The sequence below is a fragment of the Heteronotia binoei genome, chromosome 1 (assembly GCF_032191835.1).
Source record: "Heteronotia binoei isolate CCM8104 ecotype False Entrance Well chromosome 1, APGP_CSIRO_Hbin_v1, whole genome shotgun sequence".
Taxonomy (NCBI): domain Eukaryota; kingdom Metazoa; phylum Chordata; class Lepidosauria; order Squamata; family Gekkonidae; genus Heteronotia; species Heteronotia binoei.
Window position 1 is genome coordinate 99,833,889 of NC_083223.1, and position 25,241 is coordinate 99,859,129.

The 25,241-nt window shown below is 43.5% G+C and overlaps 1 protein-coding gene across 1 annotated transcript in view; it reads right to left on the reverse strand.

Moving 5' to 3' along the window:
* Window positions 1–25,241, reverse strand: part of AK9 (adenylate kinase 9) — a 126,052-nt gene that overhangs the window by 75,719 nt on the left and 25,092 nt on the right. The window contains exons 9-17 of the mRNA XM_060237998.1: window positions 23,124–23,198; window positions 22,004–22,102; window positions 21,337–21,476; window positions 21,066–21,246; window positions 19,423–19,567; window positions 17,895–18,020; window positions 12,692–12,763; window positions 10,206–10,357; window positions 7,490–7,646 (exon numbers count right to left, since the gene is read on the reverse strand). Of these exons, the coding sequence (XP_060093981.1) occupies window positions 7,490–7,646; window positions 10,206–10,357; window positions 12,692–12,763; window positions 17,895–18,020; window positions 19,423–19,567; window positions 21,066–21,246; window positions 21,337–21,476; window positions 22,004–22,102; window positions 23,124–23,198 (1,147 nt within the window). The remainder of the gene's footprint in view (window positions 1–7,489; window positions 7,647–10,205; window positions 10,358–12,691; window positions 12,764–17,894; window positions 18,021–19,422; window positions 19,568–21,065; window positions 21,247–21,336; window positions 21,477–22,003; window positions 22,103–23,123; window positions 23,199–25,241) is intronic.

The window sequence follows — 25,241 nt, forward strand, 5'->3', positions numbered from 1 at the left end:
TTGTCCAGGTGAGAGAAAAAAAGAAGACATCAAATCTTAAAAACTAAAAACTATATTATGATTTCTGGTATTGAGAGTTAAACCTGAACATTGTACACTTTATTTTTGTAAATTCTACAGTTCTTTAAATTGTTATACTTAGTAATATAAATAGTTAATAATTGTTCTAAGAATACTGAACAAGTGGTAGCAATTTAGCTGCAGTAAGTATAATGATTTATAGTCTGCTTGTTTCACTGAGCTGTTTTAAAACCTCACTACAAATGGGACCATTTCTTTAACTTGTTCCATGAATTTATATAAATGCAGATGGTGTGTATGTTTTTATGATATTGCATTCACTGAAATTTAAAATTTGTACAATATACATCAAAATGATTATACCAAGGCTGGCCAAACTTGCTTAATGTAAGAGCCACACAGACTATATGTTAGATGTTTGAGAGTCACAAGACAAGGAAGGAAGGAAGGCAAACAGACAGATGGGGAGGGAGGAGAGGTGGAAAGAAAGCAACTTTAAATCATGTCTCCAAGCCACTGGCTGGCTTGGTTTGGAGACGTGATTTACAGAGAGAAATGCCTTCTCCAAGCCAGCCAATGGGTGGGGCATTGAGAGCCACACAATATGTGTGAAAGAGCCACATGTGCCACCACGATATATACTTTAAAAAAGTGTAATGTACTGGGTTCGGACATGAGTAAAAACAGGTTACTCACCTGTAATTGATGATCTTCAAGTGGTCATCTGTGCAGTCACACACATGGGTTTTCCCGTCAGGACGAACCCTACCTCGGAGATTTTAAAAGCTAGCCTAGGCGTTATTTTTGGCGCGCACTCCCTTTCGCTCTGGGGAGCAGGCATCCACTGCGCATGCCTGGAGCGAGAGGGAGGCGCCCCACCCACTCAGTTTCTTTCCCCGCCGCTGACATAGTAGGTGAGCGGTTGTATAGGACCAGTAGCCAGCAGCGGGATGGCTGGGCGGGCGTGTGTGACTGCACAGATGACCACTCGAAGATCATCAATTACAGGTGAGTAACCTGTTTATCTTCTTCGTGGTCTCTGTGCAGTCCCACACATGGGTGACTGATAAGCTGACCTGCAAGGTGGTGGGTGCTGGCACTAGAGTTGGAGAAAAGAATAATGCAAAGGTTAATGCAACACAGTCAGCACATAACAGGCTACAAGGTAAGCAATTACTCACCAAGCATCCTTAGTCAAAGATGGAGCGGAGTACTGCTTGTCCGAAGGATGCATCTCGCCTAGCACGAACGTCCAAAGCGTAGTGCATGGCGAAGGTCGAAGGGGAAGACCAGGCGGCAGCAGCGCAAATGTCTTCCATGGATACACCCCTGGCAAGGGCAGATGACGTTGACAAAGCTCTTGTGGAATGAGCTCGTATGGCAGATGGGACTGGTTGCTTTGCGAGTTTGTAGCACAGCTCTATAGCAGCAACCAACCATTTTGACAGTCTCTGTGTAGATGTCTTTTTTCCCTTATTAAGGCGGCCGTAGGCCACAAAAAGTCTGGAGTCCGTACGGAACGATGCTGTTCTATCTATATAGTAAGCGAGTGCTCTTCTAACATCTAGACAGTGTAGAGCTGCTTGACCCTTGTCCGTAGGACGTTGGAAAAAGGCAGGTAAGGTTGTGATTCTGTGCAAATGAAATGCGGAAACCACCTTGGGTAAGAAGGCAGGGTCTGGCCGTAACACCACCCTATCGTGGTGAAAAATGGTGTAAGGCGAGTCTGCTCTGAACGCACAAATATCACTTGCTCTCTTAGCAGAGGTGAGTGCGACTAATAGTGCCGTTTTCCATGAGAGAAGGTGAAGCGGTATCGTAGCCATAGGTTCGAAAGGCGGTTTTACTAGCTGGCTTAGCACTAGCGATAAACTCCAGCTAGGATACATTTGCCGCAATGGTGGGTGCAAATGTAAGATTCCTTTTAAAAAGGATTTCGCAGCAGGGTGTGAAAAGACAGTCCGACCCTGTACATGCGGGTGAAAAGCTGAGATTGCTGCAAGGTGCACCTTTAAAGATGAGTACGTGAGGCCCTTTTCTGACAAATGCAGTGTATATGCCAAGATTTGAGGTATGGAAGCCGAGAAAGGTCTGAAGTTATGCTTGGTAGCGTAGATGGAAAATCTTTTCCATTTCATGGAGTATGACTTTCTCGTTGCTGGTTTCCTCGCATTTAAGAGGACATGTCTTACTCCTTCAGGAAAGTCTGAGAACATATCCTCCAAGCCGTCAAGCGAAGCTTGTTCGGGTCGTGATGGAGAACCCTGCCGTTCTGCTGAGACAGGAGGTTCTGTGCCAGAGGAAAGTGATGGTGAGTATTTTTTGACAGAAAGAGGAGGGTTGTGAACCATGGCTGGCGTGGCCACCATGGCGTCACTAGAATGCAATCTGTGTTGTCCAGTTGAATTCTCTGTATACATCGTGTTATCAACGGGAAGGGTGGGAAGAGGAAGTGTAGTGGACCGGTCCATGTCTGTATGAAGGCATCCCCTGCAGACTGTTGTGAGGGCGGACCTCTCATAAAAAAGAGAGCACACTGTGCATTGTCTGGTGCAGCAAACGCATCTATTGAGGGGGTTCCGAATTTCCGGAATACTGGCAGAAGATATGACCTGTGGAGTGACCACTCGTGGTCGTTGATGAGATATCTGCTCAGCCTGTCCGCTTGAGCATTCTGGACGCCAGGAAGATGTACCGCAGTGAGATGGATCCGGTGAGCAATACTCCAGTGCCAAAGGTGCATTGCTCTTTTGCAAAGACGGGTGGATGCAGTTCCGCCTTGCCTGTTTATATAAAAGACCGTCGCCACATTGTCTGAAGCGATTTGTACATGTCGGCCTTGAAGAGATGGGAGAAACGATTTTAAAGCTCTGTGAACAGCTAGAAGCTCTAAACAATTGATGTGGAGCGACTGTTCGTACGGTGTCCATTGCCCCTGGACAGTGAGTATGTCGAGATGGGCTCCCCAGCCCCACCTCGAGGCGTCTGTTGTAACTACTGCTGATGGGCTTGGCCGTAAAAATGGCATTCCTGCAAGCAGGTGAGCTCGTACTGTCCACCATTCGAGTGAAGGGAGGATGTGGTTTGGAACAGTGAGGACGGTTCTTTGAGACTGGCGTTGGGGCCGAAATGCACGGACGAACCAGATTTGCAGGGTTCGCATGCGTAGTCTTGCGTGTGTTAAAACTGCAGTCGTGGCTGCCATAAGTCCTAACATGCGCTGAATGTTGAAGGCCGTTTGTTTGGGTTGTTGTATTATTTGTGTGGCCAGTGTCTGAATGGAAGATATCCTGTCTACAGGAAGGTATGCCTTGTGGTCCGTGGTGCACAAGCGAGCCCCTATAAAATGGATGTCTTGAGTTGGGGTCAGGTGTGACTTTTGTTGATTGACCTGGAGGCCCAGTTCTGCTAAGAGCGCAAGTGTCATTGAAATGTCCTTCATCAACTGTGCCTTTGAAGCTCCCACGAGGAGCCAATCGTCTATGTATGGGTAGGTTGCAATTCCGCGTTGTCTGAGGTATGCCGCAATTACCGCCATACATTTCGTGAATGTCCGTGGTGCTGTGGAGAGTCCGAAGGGTAGGGCTCGGAACTGGTAGTGGTTGCTGCCCACGGCGAAACGCAGGAACTTTCTGTGGCATTGGTGTATTGTCAGGTGGAAGTATGCGTCCTGTAAATCTACCAGTGCCATCCAAGAGTTTCGAGGGATTAAGGGTAGAATCGATTGTAAGGTGATCATTCTGAATTTTCTGTGACGGATGAATTTGTTTAGGGCTCTTAGATCCAGAATCGGGCGGTGTCCCCCATCCCTTTTGGGAACTAGAAAGTACCGGGAATAAAATCCGGTCCGATGGTACTGGTCTGGGACAGGCTCTATAGCCGCTTTGGCTGTTAAGGTGTCTATTTCTTCCTGAAGGGAAGGGGATGGGGGAGTTGAAACAAAATGATGTTTTGTTGGTGGTGTTTGAAACTCTATCGAGTAGCCTCTCAAAATGATATTTAAAACCCATTTGTCCGTGGTTATTTGTTGCCAGTTCTCGTGAAATGGAAGAAGTCTGGAAATGTGTTGGGTTGGTAAAGGTAGAAAGTCAAAGAGACTGCTTTGATGAAGACGCAGCCTTTTTAGGTGGTTGTGGTCTCTGCTGTCTCTGGTTAAAGGATTGCTTCGGAGGAGGAGCCTTACGTTTCCAGTATTCAGATTGTCGAGGAGATCTGGAACGTTTGAACGGCGTTGGTTTCCATGGTCTGGGCTTATAGCTCTGCTGTTGTTGTTGTTGCGCTACCCTGAGCCTTTTTGCTCGTTTGCGGCTGTCGTCCACGGTGGTAAGTATATCGTCTGTTGTGGCATTAAAGAGACCTTGGCCGTCGAAGGGAAGGTCCTCAATTTTGAACTTAAGATCAGGTTGCAACGAAGAGGATCGAAGCCAAGCGTGTCGTCTTAGGGCAATTGAGGCAGCCATCGCCTTTGAAGTGCACCCCACAGAGTGTCGGATAGTATTTATCTGTTGCTTTGAAACCCTGTTGAGCTCCTGTAGCAGCTTATAGGCTTGTTTCTGGGAAGGTTCAGGTAGGGCAGAGACCAGCGTATTTAGTTGGGAGGAGATATTGTGGGAATACGCGGCAAAGTATGCTAAGTAATTGTTGATTTTGGCATTTGCCGTAGAAATTGAATACATTTTCCTTCCTAGGGTGTCTAATTTCCTGCCTTCCTTCTCAGGAGGTACAGGGTGACGTGTCTGTTTAGATTTAGAAGAAGAATGAACTATCAGAGAGTTCGGGGCTGGATGGCTAAATAAAAATTTCGACTCCGTTGCTTGGATCCTGTAAAGGGATTCAATTCGTTTTGAAGTTGGGGGAATAGATGCTGGGTTATCCCAAGCTTCTTTGATGGCTTCTAGGTGTACCGGTAACATCGGCAGAAAGGAACCAGCAGGTAAATCTGAGTGCACCAAGTCGTGTACCACGTCTGTTACCTTGGGTGCATCTGAGGTAAGGGTAACGTTAAGTGCAGAGGCCATGTTGGCAATCAAGTCCAGGTATGTCTTTGCCCCTTCGGAAGGTGACAAATCCACGGGTTTGGCGATATCCGAGGCAGGGGATCCAGGGGACATCGACTGTATCGAGTCCGATGATTGTGCGTCGGATTCGGCATCAGAGTCAGGTTCGGGTGCCGTTGGGTCCGGTCTGGTTGGAGTCGTGCTTTTAGGTCTGGTTGGACTCTTAAGCTTAGAAGTCGAAGTGGAAGGAGTCGGAGATGGCTGTTTTGTTAGTTGCTTACTCCGTTGGACAGGAGTCGCTTCCTTGGATTGGTTCCTGTGGTAATCGGTACGGTACCGAGAGTGGTGGTAGCCGCAACATGGATGGGAATCCATTGATGGAGACCTCGAAGCGTAGTGGCGTCGTCTCGGGGACATGGATGGAGACCGAGATCTCGGGTTGTAGCGATAGCGGTCCCTCCCCCTACTAGGGGATGTCTCCGGGAAACGCGTATGATGGTACCGATGTCTCTCGATGCTGGGAGATCTGGCTGGGAACCGATGAGTTTCAAAGTACCTATAAGCGTCATGTCTGTATTGGATGGGATTCGACATATCGCGGAACGATCTAGGGTTGATGTGGTGTTGAGTCCACTGCAGCGGGTCTCGGATCTTCTCCAGCGAAGGGTCTGGTATGGATCCTTGCAGAGAAGGGGATCGAGATGGAATCGGAATAACTTCTTCCGTCTGCTGATGCGGTGATTCCGTAATCGGGCTGGCCGCTTCTTGGGTATCGGATCCGGGTGTGGAGGGCTCACATTGTCTGTCAGGCTCGTGGGCTTTCTGTTGTTCCGAAGATTTGTTCGGGTCGGTAGATTTTCTCGAGTCCTTCGGGTCGGTAGATTTTTTCGGGACCTTCGGATCGGTAGGTTTTCTCGAATCCTTCGGGCCCTTCGGATCGGAGTGCTTGTGTTTCTTAGTGTGCTTCCCACTTTTCGTTTTAGTAGACGCGGCCGTTTGTTCTGACGCGCCGTCGCCGGCTTTCGCGGCATCGCCGGGCTTATGCTTGCTGGGAACAATGGCCACTGAAGCTGCCGACCGTGCGCCGTCCCCTTGGGGAGTCAGGAGGGGAGGCGACTTACTTGCAGAAGAAGATTGAGACATTTCAGGGTGAAGCACAGACTCCATAAGATGGCTTCTTAGTCTAGCGGCTCTGTTTTTGCGCGCCTGTTTGCCGAATTGAAGGCAATGCGCACAGGCGTCCACTTTATGGGTTTCTCCCAAACAGAATAAGCAAAGCGAATGTCCGTCTGATGTAGGGATTTTCGCCCTACAACGCGAACACCTTTTAAAAGTTATTTTACTGTCCCTTCCTTCCATACGCCCGGGGGGGGGGGGGGGTAGGGGAAGGGAGGTCTGAGGTAAAAGCGGGGAAGATATTTATGCTTTTTTTTTTTTTTTTTTAGAGAGTATCAGAATATAAGAAAAATAGCAAGGGAAATAGAATAAAGAGGAAAACGTGAAGAAACGGAGGCTAGATGTTTGAGGTAAACGAGGAGCGCAGCGAGGTAAGACTATCCCGGGCGGCGGTTGGAAAGAAACTGAGTGGGTGGGGCGCCTCCCTCTCGCTCCAGGCATGCGCAGTGGATGCCTGCTCCCCAGAGCGAAAGGGAGTGCGCGCCAAAAATAACGCTTAGGCTAGCTTTTAAAATCTCCGAGGTAGGGTTCGTCCTGACGGGAAAACCCATGTGTGGGACTGCACAGAGACCACGAAGAAGATCAGTCAACATATTTATTAGCTAGTACATCACAAAGACAACAAGGTGGGACAGGGTCCCCGATTATATACATTACCCAGAACAATCCTGACCAGTTAAACTTCCCGCCACAGAACTTCATAGGTGGATTGCATTTGTCCCTTACATCAGGTGACCCACGGTTTCCCACTGGTCACCTCAGCGCATGTAGTCGCACTGTGTTGGAAATTCAGGGACCAACAGGCAAGACACAACAAAAAGGACTGTGCATTTGTTTCTATACAGACACAAAAAGAACCAAGAAAGATCCCCTCATTCCACTCCTTTAAGCAATCAAAACCAAGGGAATATTCTTTCTCCCTAAGGCTGCAGCCTTCCCCTTCACCACCATGGCATTGCTGGGTTGCAGGTAGCTGCGACGAAGTGGCCATGGCTGTCTAGTCCATGGACAGAACTTTGATAGGGGAGTAATGTGTGGGACTGCACAGGGACCACAAAGAAGATAGGATGCTTTTTGCCCTATGGCTTCAAAATTTCTGAAAGACCAGTAGAATTATTTTCAGTTTTTAAAAAGACTCAAAATTGAATGTAGGCATTGAAGTATGGAACCAGAAAAATATAACTGAAAATTTGAAAAATATGAACAATGCATTTAATCTACATAACTGAAGTTGAAAGAACTGCTTCAAAAATTGTGTTTTACTTTTAGCTGTTTATTTATAAATATTTACCAACCATTTTGTTCAACATTCTTCAAACAAATCAGAATATCTGGTAGAAGTTCTTTTTCTGTCAAAACTGCCCAGTGTTCAGCTGATGGAGGAAAATTATCCACTACCCATCCTCCATTCAGTGGAGCACCCACAAATCTGTCCAGATTTGATTTAGTGAGCTGTAATAAAAAATTGAGATTAATAAGAATACATCTGGGGGGCTATCTCATTTCTCCCTTCCCCACTATTTCCTCCTTCCTTGAAAGCCTCCAGTCTCTCCCTTTTTTCTGAATCCTTCTCTTCTTCCCACCCACCAGCGAGATTACCTTAATCCAGCGGTGTCAAACATGCAGCCTGGAGGCTGAATCAAGCCCCCCAGAGGGCTTCTATCAGGCCCCCAAGCATCTGCTTCCTTCTCCCTCTTTCTTGCATCCTTCTGCATAACAACTTGCTTTGCAAAGCTTGCTCAATCACACAGGAGCTACAGAGCAAAACCTCTATTTTCTCCACTGAATTAGGTTCCTCCCTTGGGGAGGAAGGGGGGAAGGGAGAGCTTGTTTTGCCAGGCTCTCTCAATCGCACAGCAGAACTACTGAGTCAAGCCTCCCTTCCTTCTATTGGCTGAGGCTCCTCCCCCTCCTTGTCCCCAGGGGAATGAAGGAATGAGCCAGAGCTTCCTTTGCCCAGTTCCCTGGATCCCATGTGAGAGATACAAAGAAAGCACCTTTAAGACCAAGTGCTAATGTTTAAGCATGTTTTATTTTAAGGTGTTTAAAAAAAAAAACCCAAAACTTTGTGTTTGTCTGTGTACTTCATAAAATTTATCTCTCTTATGACACACATTGCCTGGCCTGACAATGTCTCATTTATATCAGATCTGGCCCTCATAACAAATGGGTTTGACACCCCTGCTTTAATCTGATTCCTCTATCTTCAGCTTTTTCTCCTTCCCTCCTCCTGGCAGTCTTTACCTAGGAAACTATGGTCAGGTTGTGCAGTGCTCACCATCAGGCTGGGTCAAGTTGCACAGTTGAAAAGCCACAAGAATTTGCAAGGGACATCTCATTTCCCCATGTGTCCTCTTCCCCACAGTATTTTCTCTTTCTTTCTTCCAGGCAGCTCCCATATACTCAACTTTTCCTGTTTCTTTCTCCCTGCAACCCACCAGCCACTCTATCTTTTATCCGCCTGCCCCCTGTCTTCAATTTATAAGGTTGCCAGCCTCCATGTGGGGCCTGGAGATCTCCAGCTTTTGCAACTGATCTACAGCTGGTAGAGATCAGCTCCCCTGGAGAAAATGGCTGCTTTGAAGGGTGAAATCTATGACATTGTACCATGCTGAGGCCCCTCCTCTCCCCAAATCTAGCCTTCTCCTGGCTCCACCCCCAAAGTCTCCAGGTATTTCCCAACACGCAGAGCTGGCGCGTGGGAGTAGACCAAGTAGGTGGCTGCCTAGGGGCGCTATCTGGCCTACGGGCACCATGAGGCACCCCCTCTGCCACCGCTTCCTGACGTTGCTGAGGCTTGGAAAGCCTTGGCGAGGTCAGGAAGACAGTGGGCACACTCAGAGCCAGCTCTGAGCGTGCTTGCTGCCACGCCCCCTTCGGCAAAGTTCAAGGGGCGTGACAACGAGCATGCTTAGAGACGGCTGCTCTGAGCATGCCTGCTGTCTTTTAGACCTTGCTGAGGCTTTCCAAGCCTTGGTGAGGTTCCGGGGGGGAGTGCCCAGCCCTCTCCTGCTTCAGAAGCGATAGAGGGGCGAGCACAGGGGTGGGCCAAGCACGCACAGCCCAATGATGTCACTTCCGGTGACATCATCAGGCCGCATGTGGAAAAAAACGATGGGGGCAGAGGAACAGGTTTTGGTATGGGGCGCTGGAATACCAAGTGCCAGGCCTGCCAACACAGATCTGGCAACCTGATTTATACCCCACATTTCTCTGCAAAGAAGGTCCAAAGCAGCTTACTTCATTCTGTTCTTCATTTTATCCTCATGACAACCCTGTGAGCTTCCATGGCAAAGTGGTGATTTGAAGCTGAAACTCTAACCACTATACCACACTGGATTTGTGGGATCACTGCTGTTGAACTGGAGCAAGCAACTGGGCCTGGCTGAGTCATACAAGTTGTGTGATAACTTCTCTAAGAACTCCAAAAAGCTGTTGAGACAGGACTTTGGGGGATTTCCCTCAGCAAGTCTTGTAACAACAGCTTGACAAGTAATTTACCCAAAGCGGGTTTTAGGTTTAGTGACATGTGATTTATGGATTTCCTTTGGATGCTTTAAAAAAAAATCTGCTACTTTTCAGTTCTCTGGAAGGAAGGTCAATTTCTGAGACAAGTCATATATAGTAGCTTGTATTCTATTTGAAATGTCCGCAGCTAGAAGAATTTCTGTATGTGAACCACAACCTCTCTTCCATACTACTGCCCTCCACCCAAATAGTTTAGCGGGGAGTCAAAGTTGTGACATGGGACTGGGGACTCATCAAAAATGCCCTCCTAATCATGGAACTTCCTAGTGAAATCCAAGCCAATGGTTAGTTGGAAGAGCAACAATTACACATTTGAGTTCTTTAACAATCATTGAGTAGATACAAACATCAGATCTGTTTTAATTAACTTTCAGTAAATGTATTTTGGACTTACCGGTATATTTCATACAATTGTTAAAATCTATGATAAAGTAAAGACAATGATTCTCTAAAATTACTTATATTTGGTATTGGAGTTTTTACCTCTATAATGGCTTCTTCTAATACAGTAACATATATTTCTGGTGGCAGTAATATGGGTGACTGCAGTACGACTTCAATTGCTTTATCTACTATATCTTGAACCTCTGGATGGTTGGCACTTACATTTGAATCTAACGTTTGTAATGATGAGTCTGTGACAATGTTAGAAAAATACATATGTTAATATGATGATAAGCTAATTTTATCAGGCATTTTATAGAATGTTTTATGTAAAACATTTATATCCCACCTCTCTATAAAGCTACACCTGAGGCAGCTTAGTATATAAATAATAAACAACGTAACCAATCAATTAAAAAACTGCCAATAAAGCATGAGATTCAGTGTGATGCAGTGGTTACAGTGCTTGATTACGTCTGGAAGACCAAGGTTCAAATTCCCACTGGCCATGCAACAAAATGGGTGACTTTGGGCTAGTCACTCTCTCTTTGCCTAGAGGATAAAACAGAGGAAGAGAGAGAACCATGTATGTCACTCTGAGCTCTTGGAGAAAGGACAGAGTAAAATGTACTGAAGAAATTAATATGAGTTGGAAAGATAAGATCACAAATATCCTAAAATAAGCAAAAGTCACCAGGAAAGTGAACAACTTCAGTCTAAAGGAATGGATGAGTAGACAGATCCTTGTGAGAGAAGAACTTATTTACTTGGTGCCTAAAAGAATATATGTTTGGTGTGAGGCAAGCCTCTGTAGTGAGAGAATGTCAGAATACAACTATCAAGAAGGCCCTGCCTCTGGAGCACACCCACCTAGCTTCAAAACGTGGAGGCACACAGAGCAGCATCTTCAATGGTGACGTCAATTGGCAAGGAGCTATATACAGGAGAGATGAACCTTATATGACTGTATTGGTCTATTTCAGTACTTTGCTCTGAAACAAACTGGCAGCTATAGCCTAGTAATAAGATCTTACACCAGCCAGCTACCAGTCTAGACATTGCATTTTGAACCAGCTCAGCCTTCCAAAGTGCCTTTGTAGGCAGACCAACATGGATTGCAGTACAGTAGTCGAAGCTGGATTCAAAGAGAACATGGATAACTACAGCCAAACCCTGTTACTCCAGGTAGTTTGTAGTTGGTGAACCAGCCAAAGCTGGTTAAAACTGCTACATGCTATAGGCAAGATCTGTGACTCCACATGCAGTACTATATCAAAAAGGCCCTCAAGCCACAAACCTGCAATTTAATGAGGAGTGCTACACCATCCAAAAATAGATACCAAGCACCAGAGTTTGAAACAGCTCATTGTGTGTGTGTGTGTGTGTGGTGGGGGGGGGGGAAGGGCTTGTCCTGCAAGAACAGAAGGATAGATTTTGAAAATCTTGAGTGGCTTATTATGAACTAACAGCATTTCAGTCTTATTTGGACAGAGTCTGCTTGCGGAGCAGGCAGCATATATATATAAATATATATATATATATATATATATATATATATATAAATCTAAAGTAAATAAACAAAATAAAAATAAATAAACTTCAATAATTATTCCTCATTCAAATCATTATTACATCCAGACACTAGTTCAGCAATCAATTATGGCAGTTACATCATTTTAAGGCATTGTACATATGCAGTAAAATGTAACTTCTAGTTATTGTTATAAAAATACAGAATTACTTTAGTTTTTGTGTTAATAAAACAGGTCTCATCTCAGAACAGGATGATCACCAACATTTTTTTCCCCTCATGGAACTCCTAATTCATCATATTTTAATCATATGTATTCTGCCCCTGCTCCATTGTATTCTCCCTGCAAACTTTTAAAATGTTAGGTTGAGAGACATTGACTAGTTCGAGAGCATCCACTGAGTCCACAGATGCAGTGAGATTTGAATGGACATCTCTCCAGTCCTACTACAACAGTCAAACCAATACACCACACTGACTTTAAGGGTTTTCCTATCTCATGATGTCACAATACATTATATCTGTTAAGGGCTGTGTATAGTGAGAAAAGTTCTTACTAGTTTTCTTTTTCTTTTTGTTGTCAAGTCATAGCCAACTTATGGCGACCCCACAGGATTTTCAAGGCAAGAGATGTTTAGAGGTAGTTTGCCATTGCCTGTCTCTGCACAGCAAACCTGGACTTCCTTGGTGGTCTCCCATTGAAATACTTAATCAGAGCTGACCCTGCTTACTTTCTAAGACTGACAAGATCAGGCTAGCCTCAGCTAGCCAGCTCAGGGATTCCCTTGAGTCTCTCTAAATATACAATGAATAAGTAGAAACAGAAAACGCTGCACAGGTGGTGTGTCTGTATGCGGGTAGGCATATAAAATTATAATAAGAATTCTCGGATATCTCACAGGGCCATTTATGTTTTAGGAAAGTTCCTTAGATAGTGATAAATGGCCACCATACACTGGTTCAAATGGCCAATACACTTCTCCTGCTTATTCTATTAGACCACCACCAGACTTTCCATTACAATTATTACTATAATTGCTGCTACAAATAGTACCAGTTTGCTCTTCTATCTGGGATGTGGAAAACTCTCGCGATGCCTCTTCTCTTATGGTACTTTCCGAGGTAGCTGGTATAGGTACAGAAAAGAATACACTGAGTGTTTTGAACAATGATTTTTTGCATCCATTTTATCTCTCCCTATGTAAGTGTAAAATCCAATCATCAGTGAGTTAAACCAATCTTTCAAAGAGTACTTAAACTGGCAATAACTCACAAAGTGTACACCATACAACATAATTAAATATTATGTGCCTGAAGTACTCACCCCCTAAGAAGTGGTTGGCTGGACACAAATAACAAAGTTTGAGACCAGCGGCACCTTTAAGACCAACAAAGTTTAATTGTGGATATAAGCTCTTGTGTGCCTGAACACTTTTTTAGATAAACTGAAACAAACTTTTGCCAACTGTTACATTGTGGGGGGGGGGGGGGAGGGTGGAATTGCCAGGAAGGGCTAATTAGAGTCAAGATGCATAAGTAACTGAGAAATAAGTATTGCTAAAATTGGATTAAAGCAGTTGGTAAGACCTGTGAATAGCATCAAATTTGCATATAGCTAAAAAAAGAGTTACCAAATACATACAAGAACAAAGTTGGTGACATCTTATTCCTTCAGATCAATGGTATAGACATGGGTACCTGCATGGCCCTCCAGTATGTTAACATCTTTATAGCCAACTTGGAATTCTTCCTAAGCTCCTACCCACTCCTGCCTCTCTTATACCTGATACATGGATGATGTTTGGACACATGGTAAATAAGCACTGGATATATTTCATCAGGCATTCAACAACTTTCATCCCACCATCAACCTGATAATGAACCAATCTATGCAAGAAATACATTTTCTGGACACTACTGTAAAAATACACAATGGACACAAAGACACCAGATACCTACTGACCAACAAACATATCAACATGCCTCCAGCGATCATCCTAAACATACCAAACAATCCACTGTATACAGTCAAGCTCTGTGCTACAACTGCATCTGCTCCACTCCTACAGACAGAGATTCTCATTGGAGGGATCTACAACAAACCTTTTGGGAACTAAAATAACCACCTTGATATAATCAAGAAATAGACCAAGTCAGAATGGTACCCAGAGAAAACCTAATGTAAGACATGCCCCAAACAAACAATGACAGAACACCACTAGTGGTCACATACAGCTCTCAACTCAAAATAGTTCAACACAGGACATACAACCACCTCTACTCGGTAACGACAGTTCTATTTTACAAGTACTGGGGAGGGTGGGGCAAACTTTTTCCTGCCTACAGACATTCCATCACCAACTCCTTACCCACAATTATTCATCGTCTAATTTGAACATGGACACTGGTACCAGAGCCTGTAATAGACCCAAATGCCAATGTTGCTGCCACATACATCTGAATCTAACATTAACTACACCATCTCACTCTCATTCACTTGCTTATCTTGTAACAATGTATATGCCATTAAATGCCAACAATGCCCTTCAGTTTCCTACATAGGGCAGACAGGTCAAACCTTATGCCAAAGGATAAATGGACACAAATTTGATATCAAGAATTACAAAACTAAGAAACCTGTAGGAGAACAAAACCTTCCAGGACACTCAGTGCGGAACTTCAAAGTAGCTGTTTTATTACAAAGGAATTTCAGAAACAAACTAGAACAGGAGATTGCTGAATTACATGTAATTAAACACACAGGACAACAGAACCCCCAGGGCCTAACAGAGATAATGAGTTCTTATCTCACTACACATGCTAAATCACTCAGCTGACATCTGTTAACTCTTTTATTGTTTATATGCTAATTTGCTGCTATTCACAGATCTTACCAGCTACTTTAATACAATTTTAGCTATACTTTTTGTTGTTCAGTCGCACAGTCGAGTCCAACTCTTTGCGACCCCATGGACAAAGTCACGCCAGGCCCTCCTGTCTTCCACCATCCTCTGAAGTCTGCTCAAATTCATGTTTGTTACATCAGTAACGCTGTCCAACCATCTCATCCTTTGCCGTCCCCTTCTTCTTTGGCCTTCTGTCTTTCCAGCTTCAGGTTCTTCTCCAGTGAGTGCTCCCTTCTCATTTGGTGGCCAAAGTGTTTCAGCTTCAGCATCTGACTTTCCAGTGAACAGTCTGGGTTGATTTCCCTTAGGACTGACTGATTTGATCTTCTTGCATTCCAAGGGATTCTCAAGAGTCTTCTCCAGCACCACATCTCAAAAACATCTATTCTATGCTCGGCCTTCCTTATGGTCCAGCTCTCACAGCCATACATTACTACTGGGAATACCATCACTTTGACTATATGGACTTTTGTTGGCAGGCTGATGTCTCTGATTTTTTTATTATACTGCATCTTGACTTTAATTAGCCCTTCCTGGCAACTACCCCCTCACATCTACATGTAAAGGTTGGTGATGTCTGTTTCAGTGTATCTGAAGAAGTGTGCAGGCACACAAAAGTTTATACCCAGAATTAAATTTTGTTGGTCTTAAAAGTATCACTGTACTCAAACTTTGTCTTGTTGCTTCAGACCAACACAACTACCCAGCTGAATCCATATGGACACAAATAAGTAACTCATGCTTCTGAGGGCAGGTAAATTCTGATATACACTACGATGTAAACTTTTCCCACTGTAGGAATGAAGGGGCCTTCCAGATCTAATTTGGGGAGACAGAAGAGTGCCTCAGATATCAAAATCTTCTTGGGGAATTTTTTTTAAGCCTAAATTGATACTACTCTGTTCACATGTACCACTGTTGCATAGATATAAAAGGATCATACAATGCATCAAACCAAACATGTACAAGCTGCACCTGCAAGGCTTGCTTCTGCTGCCCTGACCAAAGGAACAGCCTTGTATCATTGGTTGATAAAGTACATTACTTCCCAGAAGTGCGTAAGTGTGAATATTACCTGTCAGTTTTATTTGAACATAAGCAAGGATTTCATAATTCTTTCAAAATGTTGACAGATAATAGTAAATATATTTAGAATGATAGCAGAACAGGGCTTTTTTTTGGTAGCAGGAACTCCTTTGCATATTAGGCACACCCCTGATGTAGCCAATTTTTCTGGAGATTACAGTAGGCCCTGTACTAAGAGCTCTGTAAGCTCTTGGAGGATTGACTACATTGGGGTGTGTGGCCTAATATGCAAAGGAGTTCCTGCTACAAAAAACCCCAATTAACATCATATGTTGTTAATTTTCAAAACCATGGCAAAGTTTCTATATTTCTGCAGGTGTTCTAGATCCAAGGTGGAATTCTAGCAGGAGCTCCATTGCATATTAGGCCATACTCCCTGATGTAGCCAATCTACCAAGAGCTTACAAAAAAGACCAAAAGACTGGTTACACCAAGGGTGTGTGGCCTAATATGCAAAGGAGCTCCTGCTAGAATTCCACCCCTGTCTAGATCTATTTTACAAACCAGGGCTTAAAAATAAAAATACATAATCATGATTAAAAATTCAGTTATTTACATTTTCAATTAAGAGCATAACTTGCAGCACAATCCTGTGCAGACTTACTTCAGTCTAAACCAATGAAATCAATTGAAATCAATGAACTCAGACTGGAGTAACTCTGCATAAGATGGTATAATGCCAGGGTTAAGTTTTAGTGACTACGTTCTGCAGGATTTTTCACCTTCTGTTGCAAGTCCCAGGGTGGAACCACCAGCTGCAAGGCATTAGGCCTTGATTGCCAATTAGAGGCTGGTGGGCTAGTAAAAGAGGAGATCTCGCCTTCTAGTTTTAGTCTTCTAGCTCTTTGCTTAGGCAAGGAGCTATAGTGACCTAAGGATCAGAAAGAATAGTATTGGGAATTCTGGTGGGTTTGGCTGGACTGTCCCAGAAGGGAGTGCCTGTGGAACTCTGAACCTTTTAGCTCTCTACAATTAGCCTCAGGGTCAAGGTAACTAGACATCTTTTAAAGTTTTTTGTTATTTTGTTACATGGTGTTGGGAAAATATGTGTACTGTTATAATAAATTTTTGTTTAACCTTTTGTTTGGTGTCAGTGGCTTGCAAAGGGACCAGTGCCTTTTGGCTTTACTCAGAAGAGTGTGTGAATGCTGTAAGCATCTCTTTGGTTATCTGGAAATTGTTGATCCTTCAGGGGAAACAGGGGGTATTGGGCCCTGCTAAAATACCAGTCTGGTGGCAGCAACCTTGGGGGAAGGTGGAAGAGCTTTGCCTCCCCCTTGATATTAGACTTAAAGTGCCCTGCTAGTAAGTTTCTAGACTGGCCTCCTCACAAGTAGCTGGGAGGTGGCTAGAGGGTCTACTGGGCACCATAGTTAGTGTTGGAACTCAGTCCTAAAATGGCTGACTGACTCAATCTTAGTAATAGTAATGTTGTTTCTGCAATGTCTTGCTGAGTCATGCTGCATCATGATCCAGCTGTTACCTGTTACTGAGGTAAGGTGGGATGACCTCACCTGTAATTAGGCTTTGTGCTGACTCACAGAGCTGATGCAACCTTGCATGATTGGTACGTGTACTTAGGGAAGCTCAGTGAGCCTGCTCAGTCTGCCTGTAAGGATTGTGGGTACTGTGCGGCCCACTGTCTGGGTGGCAGCAGACACTGCTGGTGTTGGATCCTAGGCTACTGTGCTTGGATCGTGCTGTGTATACTTACTGCTGTATACTGTTATCTATCGTGCTGTGTGTACTTACTGCTGTATACTGTTATCTACTGAAGTGTGTACTGATTACTGTGTATGACCTTGGCCTGGCAACGACTCTGAATATTGGATACTATCACTGGTAAATATATCTACCATTGAATACATCTGTTTCTCTTGTCTATTAATTCCTGTGTTTTGCCTGTCCCTCTCCTTCAGCTCTTCTGCTGCGTGCAAAATACTCTAACAGTTAGCCCTGTTAATCAAAGAACTATGCTATCATAGATATATGGTACCTCCTCATAGCTCATGAATTTGGTGTAAGGAGCTGAGAGTCAGCCATGTCTTAGTAGTTTCTAATATGCATGATGTGAAATAGAGCAAGACAATGCTGCTTAGACAAGTGATTCTTACACCATCCAGGACTTTATAGGTTTTTGGTTACTGGATGTGGCAGACCTTGCCACTAGGCTTTGGTAAAAAAAGAAAAGTAGAACATACAAGCTACAAGTCTGCCCTTCCCTGCTACAAGCTGTATTAATATGAGCGATACAAGTTACTATACCATCTCTTTGGCTTCTAGATGCTGAAGCAGAAGGTTGTTCTGAGGAACTTCTTTCATCAACAGGGATACTCTCTTCAAAATCCTCTAACTCCTTATCACTAGATGCCTCCTGGGCACTAAACGCAGCTGTAAGAAATTATTAATTTACATGTGGATTAATAATTTACATATTACTACTGTTCCTTATTTAGTGAGCAATTTTTAATTATGCAAAACATGTTTGGACTTCTAGACACTTTGGTTACTAGATAACTGATGTAGTCAGAACCTACCCAAATCTCACTTACAATGTGTTCCCGTGATCAATCTGATGTTCTACTGATGGCCATTTAAGTTCTAAAAGTTCTTTAAAAGCTACCTGTGGCTTTATTTATCATTCAGCTGTAGCCCTGCTCTGAGTGACTTTTTGGGTAACCATCTGGGACAGAAAATTTACTTTGCTTTGGAACCCCCGGAAAGTCTGCTTTGCTATGTAATTCCTTGCTTTTTGGTGGCATCTATGAAAATCCTAATCACTGTTAACCTCTGAAGATCCTCTGGTTACACTAATGGGGCCATTTATCTTTAATTTCTCTATTTCCAAGTATCAACCCAACTTTCCTTACTGCTAGTTAGTCCCCTTTCTCCCAGGTTTTTCCTCCTATATATACTGTAGCTCATTCAAAGGTAGGCTATGTAAAGGCTTTGCGTTTATTGTGTAACACTGTTTTATTGTTGTTGTTTTGCTATTCTTGCACTTTTTACCATTCTGTATGTTGTTAGGGGCATTAAGTTTTTTCTTATTTATGTTATTTCCTTTCTCATTCTTTTGGAGTGTTGTCCTGAATTGGGACTGTGCAACATATAGGCAGAAGACCCCACATTTAATTGCCCAGGTGATGCATGTTAGACCTTATGGGTGTAAAGGATGCTTGGCAGGTTAGATCCCTGACATGGATACCTATCTGTGTAACACAGGTGTGCTCTAAAAATGTTCCTGTTCTAGAAAGAATAATGCTTTTATTATGCAGCTGCTGTTTTCAGTGTGTTTGGACTGCAGTTACTCTGCGTGGTACTGAAGTATCAGTTAATTAGTAAAATGTTTGAGCTACTGTTTTTTTTTAAATAATCATTTCTATAATTTCCTTTACATTAATATGTGAATTTATATTTGTTAGATTTGTTCCTGCCATATGGGTGGGATAAATATATTCTAAATAAACACATCACTTTAATGCCCTTTTATTATGTAGGTAAACCATAAACCATTGCTGACTATCATCAAGGACTTATCAACAATTATATTTTTTTCTTATTGATACTTGGATGAAGATTATTTGGTGCATATTCTTCCAACGGTTGCATGCATTGAATGCCTTTCATTTTGTTACTACAGTATGCATGACAGATCTCTGATAATGAGTAATCATGCTGTTAGTGTAATAAAATCTCACTTATATTTGGGAATAATGCTAAAAGGATATCCTTCCAATGTGGCCCAAAGCACTGAGCATCTTTGAATAAAACAAAGGACTATGAACCTCCTCACCTTGCTCCCTGTATAGTCGTTCTATTTCTATTTTTTCTTTCACTTTGGCAATGCCTGCTGCTGTTGCTTCAGCACGAGTCTGCTCTATGAGTATTGATCTTGCTTCTTCTAAATGTCCCTTAAGAAGAACATCCATATCAAGAACCTAAAAAAGAGAATTAAATCTTATGAAAGGACGGGTGCATTTGTGTTTGTGTGATCCGTTTTCTACTGATCAAGTCTCAGTCCAAGTTCCAGGACCTCTTATGTGGTCAGTAACTACAACAGCTCCAAGAAAGTTCAGCTTGTGGGTAGAAGAGAACTCTGGAAGACTGAAAGCTAATTCCTCAGCAAAAAGATACAGTATAGTTTAGGGAAGGGATGAATTTTATTAGGGAAGGGTGGCATTCTATTAGTGGTAACAATTCAGAATCAGAAGAGCAAGAACAAGAACAATTTGAGTTACAGGACTAGCAAGCACAATCTGAGCTATAGGACTTCATTTTCCAAAATGCACAAAGTTCTGCTATGGAGCCTCTCTTCATAGAAGCTTTACATTAGCCTGCTACCTCTATGCATTACGATAAGCGAATAATCCTTTTGGAAAGGTGTATTATTTTGGGAGTCCATCTCGGGCACGGTAGCCGTCAGAGCAGGCCCTTGATGCCTGAGCAGTGTCAGGCATTTAAAAGGAGGCAGTGAGCAGATGAATGGGGGTGGGTCCTGGCCCATAGCCATGAGGGGTTCTGTGGGGGCCCTGCCTCTGACCTTGGGCCGGGGCCCCCAACTCAGGGCTCCTGTCTGCCACTCCTGTGGCTAGAGGGCTGCAGCTATCTTTCCCCAGCCCACCACAGCCCTCCCCACTCTCCTCCACGACTGAAATTGCGGGGAAGGGTGGAACAGCTGCTGGCCTCTCATGCTATTTAAACCGGTCCACCGATCAGCTGATTGGTGGCCCTTTTAAGTAGCGTGGGAGGCTGGCAGCTGCTCCAGGGGTGGTGGAGAATCTGCTGGCCTCCCACACTATTTAAAGGGCCCACTGATCAGCAGGTCTTTTAAATAACACAGGAGGCCGGTGGCTGCTTCACCGCCTTTCCAGTGCGATATGAAGGGGAGGGGGCAGCAGAAGGGAGAGTGGCCGAAAGAGCTGCTGCTGCCTCCTCCCACCTTCCACTGGGGGAGCCCCTAAAATATTGAGGGCCCCCCCAAATTTCTAATCCTGGCTATGGCCCTGGGTGGGGCAGAGGTGACGATAAAAGCAGATGTTCTGGAGCCCGCATATGGCTGGTAGAGCAAAGAAACAGCTGAGATCAGTGAAGCAGCTAAAGCAGGGAAAGCCTTGGGAAGCTCAAGAAAAGACTGCACTGGTCACTAAGGGCAACTGGGTGCAGCAAGAGAAAACAAGGCAAGCACAAGTGGCTCTGCGGCTTGAGGAGACAGCATGGGTGAGAAGCCCTGGTAGGGGAGCACAGTGAGAAGGCCGAAGAAGACACCCTGCAGAGTGGAATCTAGGTTTAAAGGGCCAACTCCCAGTCTCAGGTCCCTCTGTTACAGGCACTTTGTCAGGAAAGCCACTAAATGCCTGTGAGCCCTAGTTTTATTAACTAAAATATTCTAAAAATTCATTTCTCACATATTAGATATACAAATTGATTTATATCTACCTTTCCTGTGTAGTAGTTTGCAATTGCCTCACACAGGGTTGACTTCCCAGAAAATGGAGGTCCAATGACTATCACTTTACAAGGTGGAAGTGGCATAGGTGGTAGCAGGTAGGGGCGAGGATTCAGCATGAATGTTTTCAAGGCTTCCTCAGTTGAAAGTGTGTACATCTTGCCTAAGAAGCTAAAAAGAAAACAAAGACATGGAGCTATAGGTTTAGAGGAGTATTAGAGGAACAGAATTCACATTAAGACAGACCGAATTCTGCCTTACCTGACTGCAAGGTCTGGTGATCCCATGACAATTTCACCATCTTTTAAAGCCACGGGACATGCTCGTCCCCACCTGCTGCGCCGCCATCTGTACCTAGGTGCTACAAGTTTGTAAGCTGCGAGAGACCGAAACATTTCGTCCTGTTTTTCAGAATGACAATTAAAGCATGTGTAAATTGGGCTACATTAAAGAAATGATCAGAAAATTTACCTTCACACAATTGCAAAATACTATTGCAGGGGTGGCCAACAGTAGGTCTCCAGATGTTTTTTGCCTACAACTCCCAGCCAGCATGGCCAATGACAAAGGGCTGATGGGAGTTGTAGGCAAAAACATCTGGAGAGCTACCGTTGGCCACCCCTGTACTATTGCACTGACCTTACACACTATAAGAAGTAAAAAATCATAACTTTTTGGAAATTATTTGTTTTGGAAAGACAGAACATACATGAAATGAAAATTAAATGATAGAAAACAATAAACACAGTGGCATGCTGACAAGTCAGGATCAACTTTTTATCATCCTCTTGGATTCTGTTCTTCCAGTTGTGCAGTACATCTGCTGTGTGTGAAACCATTTTCATGTCTGTAACAGCAATCCCATTCTTACAGCAACACACTATCACTGCAGCCAACCAATCACAACACAAGCAAATATCAGGCTTACATTTTCTACTCCTTCCAGCATTTCTTCCTCTGCACTGTGAAGTCTGGTTATAAGAGCTCCATTTCTCAGGCCCATGGACTGAAGACGGGATATTACTGACTAAATAAACAACAGCCTTTTCAATACATTATCATTTAACGAATGAAACAATAAGGCTATAATATAGTCAGCAGGAATATGGAAACTTATTTCAGTGTTACTCAAAACCATCAATAATTTTAGTTTATAGTCTAGTGACTCAAGCTTGTGATCTGTTGCAGAGCCAATGCGGACATTGAGACTTTCTGCTAATAAGATTTAAATGGATGATCTTGTTCTCTCTGTGCATATATTCTTTCATGTTTAAGCATGCAGGCAAGCACCTCATGTAGCAGCTATGTGTAAGAATCAGAGTATTCATAAAACTCTGGATAAGAACATATGTTTGCATCACATATGTATCAAAATTTGCCATGATAAAATTATATTATCTCTGCATACATAACTAAGCACTTTTGGACACCATATTCCAAAAATAATTATTTAATTTATCCATTGAACAGAGGAGAAGGGGCCATGCCTTCATGGGAAAACACATGCAGAGTCCCTAGCTGAATCCCTGGCTCGCATCTCCACTTACTGGATCTCAAGTAGCAAGGCTGGCAAACATCTCCAACTGAGACCCTAGATAGCAGTTGCCTGTCAAAGACTGCTCAGCTAGATGGACCAATGGATTGATCCATATATTTAATGTATTTACTGGTAAAAAGTTTCTATTCTAATAGCTGGAATTAAGGCTTATATAAGGCATGGAAATATTCTTGAGAATATATCTCTTCATATGAGAAGACAGAGATGATCAGCCTGACCCAGAAACCAGTTCAGTGAAGATTTGTGAAGCTAACTAATTTGTAACTAATTTTCAGACTAGCTTGCCCCTTAAAGCTAATCATATGAACTTGAGCTTTTTGGGTAAAAGCTACAAGCATATCACTATGCAACTGTACAATGTTTGCTGACATTGAGCAAAGTCATAGCTCTGACAAATGTGCTTGATAAAGTACAACCATTATTTTAAACAGAGATCCTGAAATTGCACAACGGCCCATAAGAATAAATGCAATTTGTGCCAATTACTTACTGTAAAGAGTTCATTTGGAGATTTATTTCCATCAAGTTCAATAAGATATTGGGAATCCTGCTCGGCCATTAATTCCTGAACATTTTAAAGACAGAATGCTTTTTAAATCAGAACAGTGATTGGAAAAATTATTTCATTGGATTTGATTCTGTTCCCACAAAATCTAATGGAAAAACTTTCCATTGATAAGCATTTGAAAATGGTTTGTGCAACTGGATTCACTTCTAGAAACAGACATCTGTATTCACAGGATCTGTAAAACTGTAGTTACTCTGTATTATACTTGGCAAGAAATATATGAATATTAAAGTACACTTCAAGTGTCTTGTGCTGGCACATACAGATCCTATTGGCTCAAAAACTCATGGGGTGGTGTTACAATCATACTGCTTTGTCATACAAGACATGGCACAGGACACACCTCAGAAATAAGCAAAGAAAAAGGTTACATGGCAGCCGACTGCCAATATTATTTGCTCCCATTATAAAACCAGAGTAATTTCTTGAACCAACGCAAAGCCTTATCTTAATCTTGACTCTAAACTACAATATTAGTCAGAGGAATGCTATCAAATGTTGCAGTGCTGCTGGCTTGATTAAAATATCCTTGTTTTCATTCTGCTTCTCAATTGTGTTAATTGCCAATCTTTATTTTTGCCCAGATTTTCCAAATGTTTGTATGCCAGATTTTTCCATTAAACTTATACATTTTTTAAAATTATTTTTATCCATAAATCAACATTAACATTATACATTTATTATATGCATATGCATAATATATACTGTACTTATAAGTACTGTCTAAAATACACAAAAGAAACAAATTAATTGTCAGTACCGGCAACTTAAAGCATCAAACCTGACTAACTGGGGACCAAATTTTGCAGCCTGAGCCAGGAGAAGAGCCAAGAAGATGGATGCTGGCTGCAGGCAGTCTCGTGGCTGATTCATTTGAATCTGGGGATGGGTCACATCCAAATGGTGACTGGTTAGTTTACAGTGTCTCTAGCTGACCAGTCGTAAGGGATGTGGTGCAACCATTATATCAGGACTGTGGCTATTTAGACAGCTGCCACTGGGTACCTTTCCCTGCTAACCTTTTTTTGGGGTCTGCATCAACAACTTGGGAGATGGAGCAAATTTTTGGCTTGTCTGAAGGGTGATTATGGATTTCAAACTAACACGACTAGCAAGACAAAGCTAGGTTTTATAGGAGCAAATTGACTGCACTTCAGAATTTAAAGGGGCAGTGATTACAAGAGCTGTTTTTTCTTTTCTGTGTGCATTTGCTGATCAGCAGCAAAAGCTAGTTAGCATTTAAACACATAAGAAGCTACAGCTTTCTCTTGCACATCTGTTTTTGCTGGTCTTCTGGAGTCTCAGCATTTTTGGGGGTTTTATTTACAGTCCTTTGGCTGACTCCTAACCAACAAGGAGCAAGGCCTAGTGGATCAGCTTGCAATCCAGCGTAGCAGAGTGCAATTATTTATTTACTAATTGTTTTTCCTCTAGCTTGGGTGTAATGTACTGAGTGACAAGACGTGTTGAAGGCAACATGCTTTATTAGTGAGTACATCACAAGGCAAGGCAATGCAGGCTGGGTCCCAATTATATACATACCCGGGAACAACCCTCAGTCTGGCCAGGTCCAATCCTGGCCAGTTAAACTTCCCGCCACAGATCTTGATTGGCGGAGCGTATTTGCGGAGCTACATCCGGGGACCAGTGGACTTCCACTGGTCACCTCTGTAGCGTCTGCTGTGTTGTAATTTCAGGACTGAAATGCAAGACACAACACTCCTCCCCCCCTAGTCCAAGACACGAAGTCTTTCAAGTAGGCTGGCGCCCTGCGTTCCCGGGTCGACCTCCTCGGGGTTATTTGGGGAGTTGGAGCGGACGCCGTGGCTGGCGGGGCAGCTGGTTCCTCGTGGTGGGGTGACGCCGGAAAAGGGCTATCCGTCACCTGTTGCTGTTCCAGAATCGCCTCTCTGGGGGGGGGGGTGCTCCATCCGCTGTGGTGCTCTTCTGCCCGCCTAGTCGGTGCGGCCAGCATAGGCTGGGCAGCTTCCGGGGGTGTTGCTGTTAGTACTCCCCTGCCTCCCACTCCCCCAATTGCTG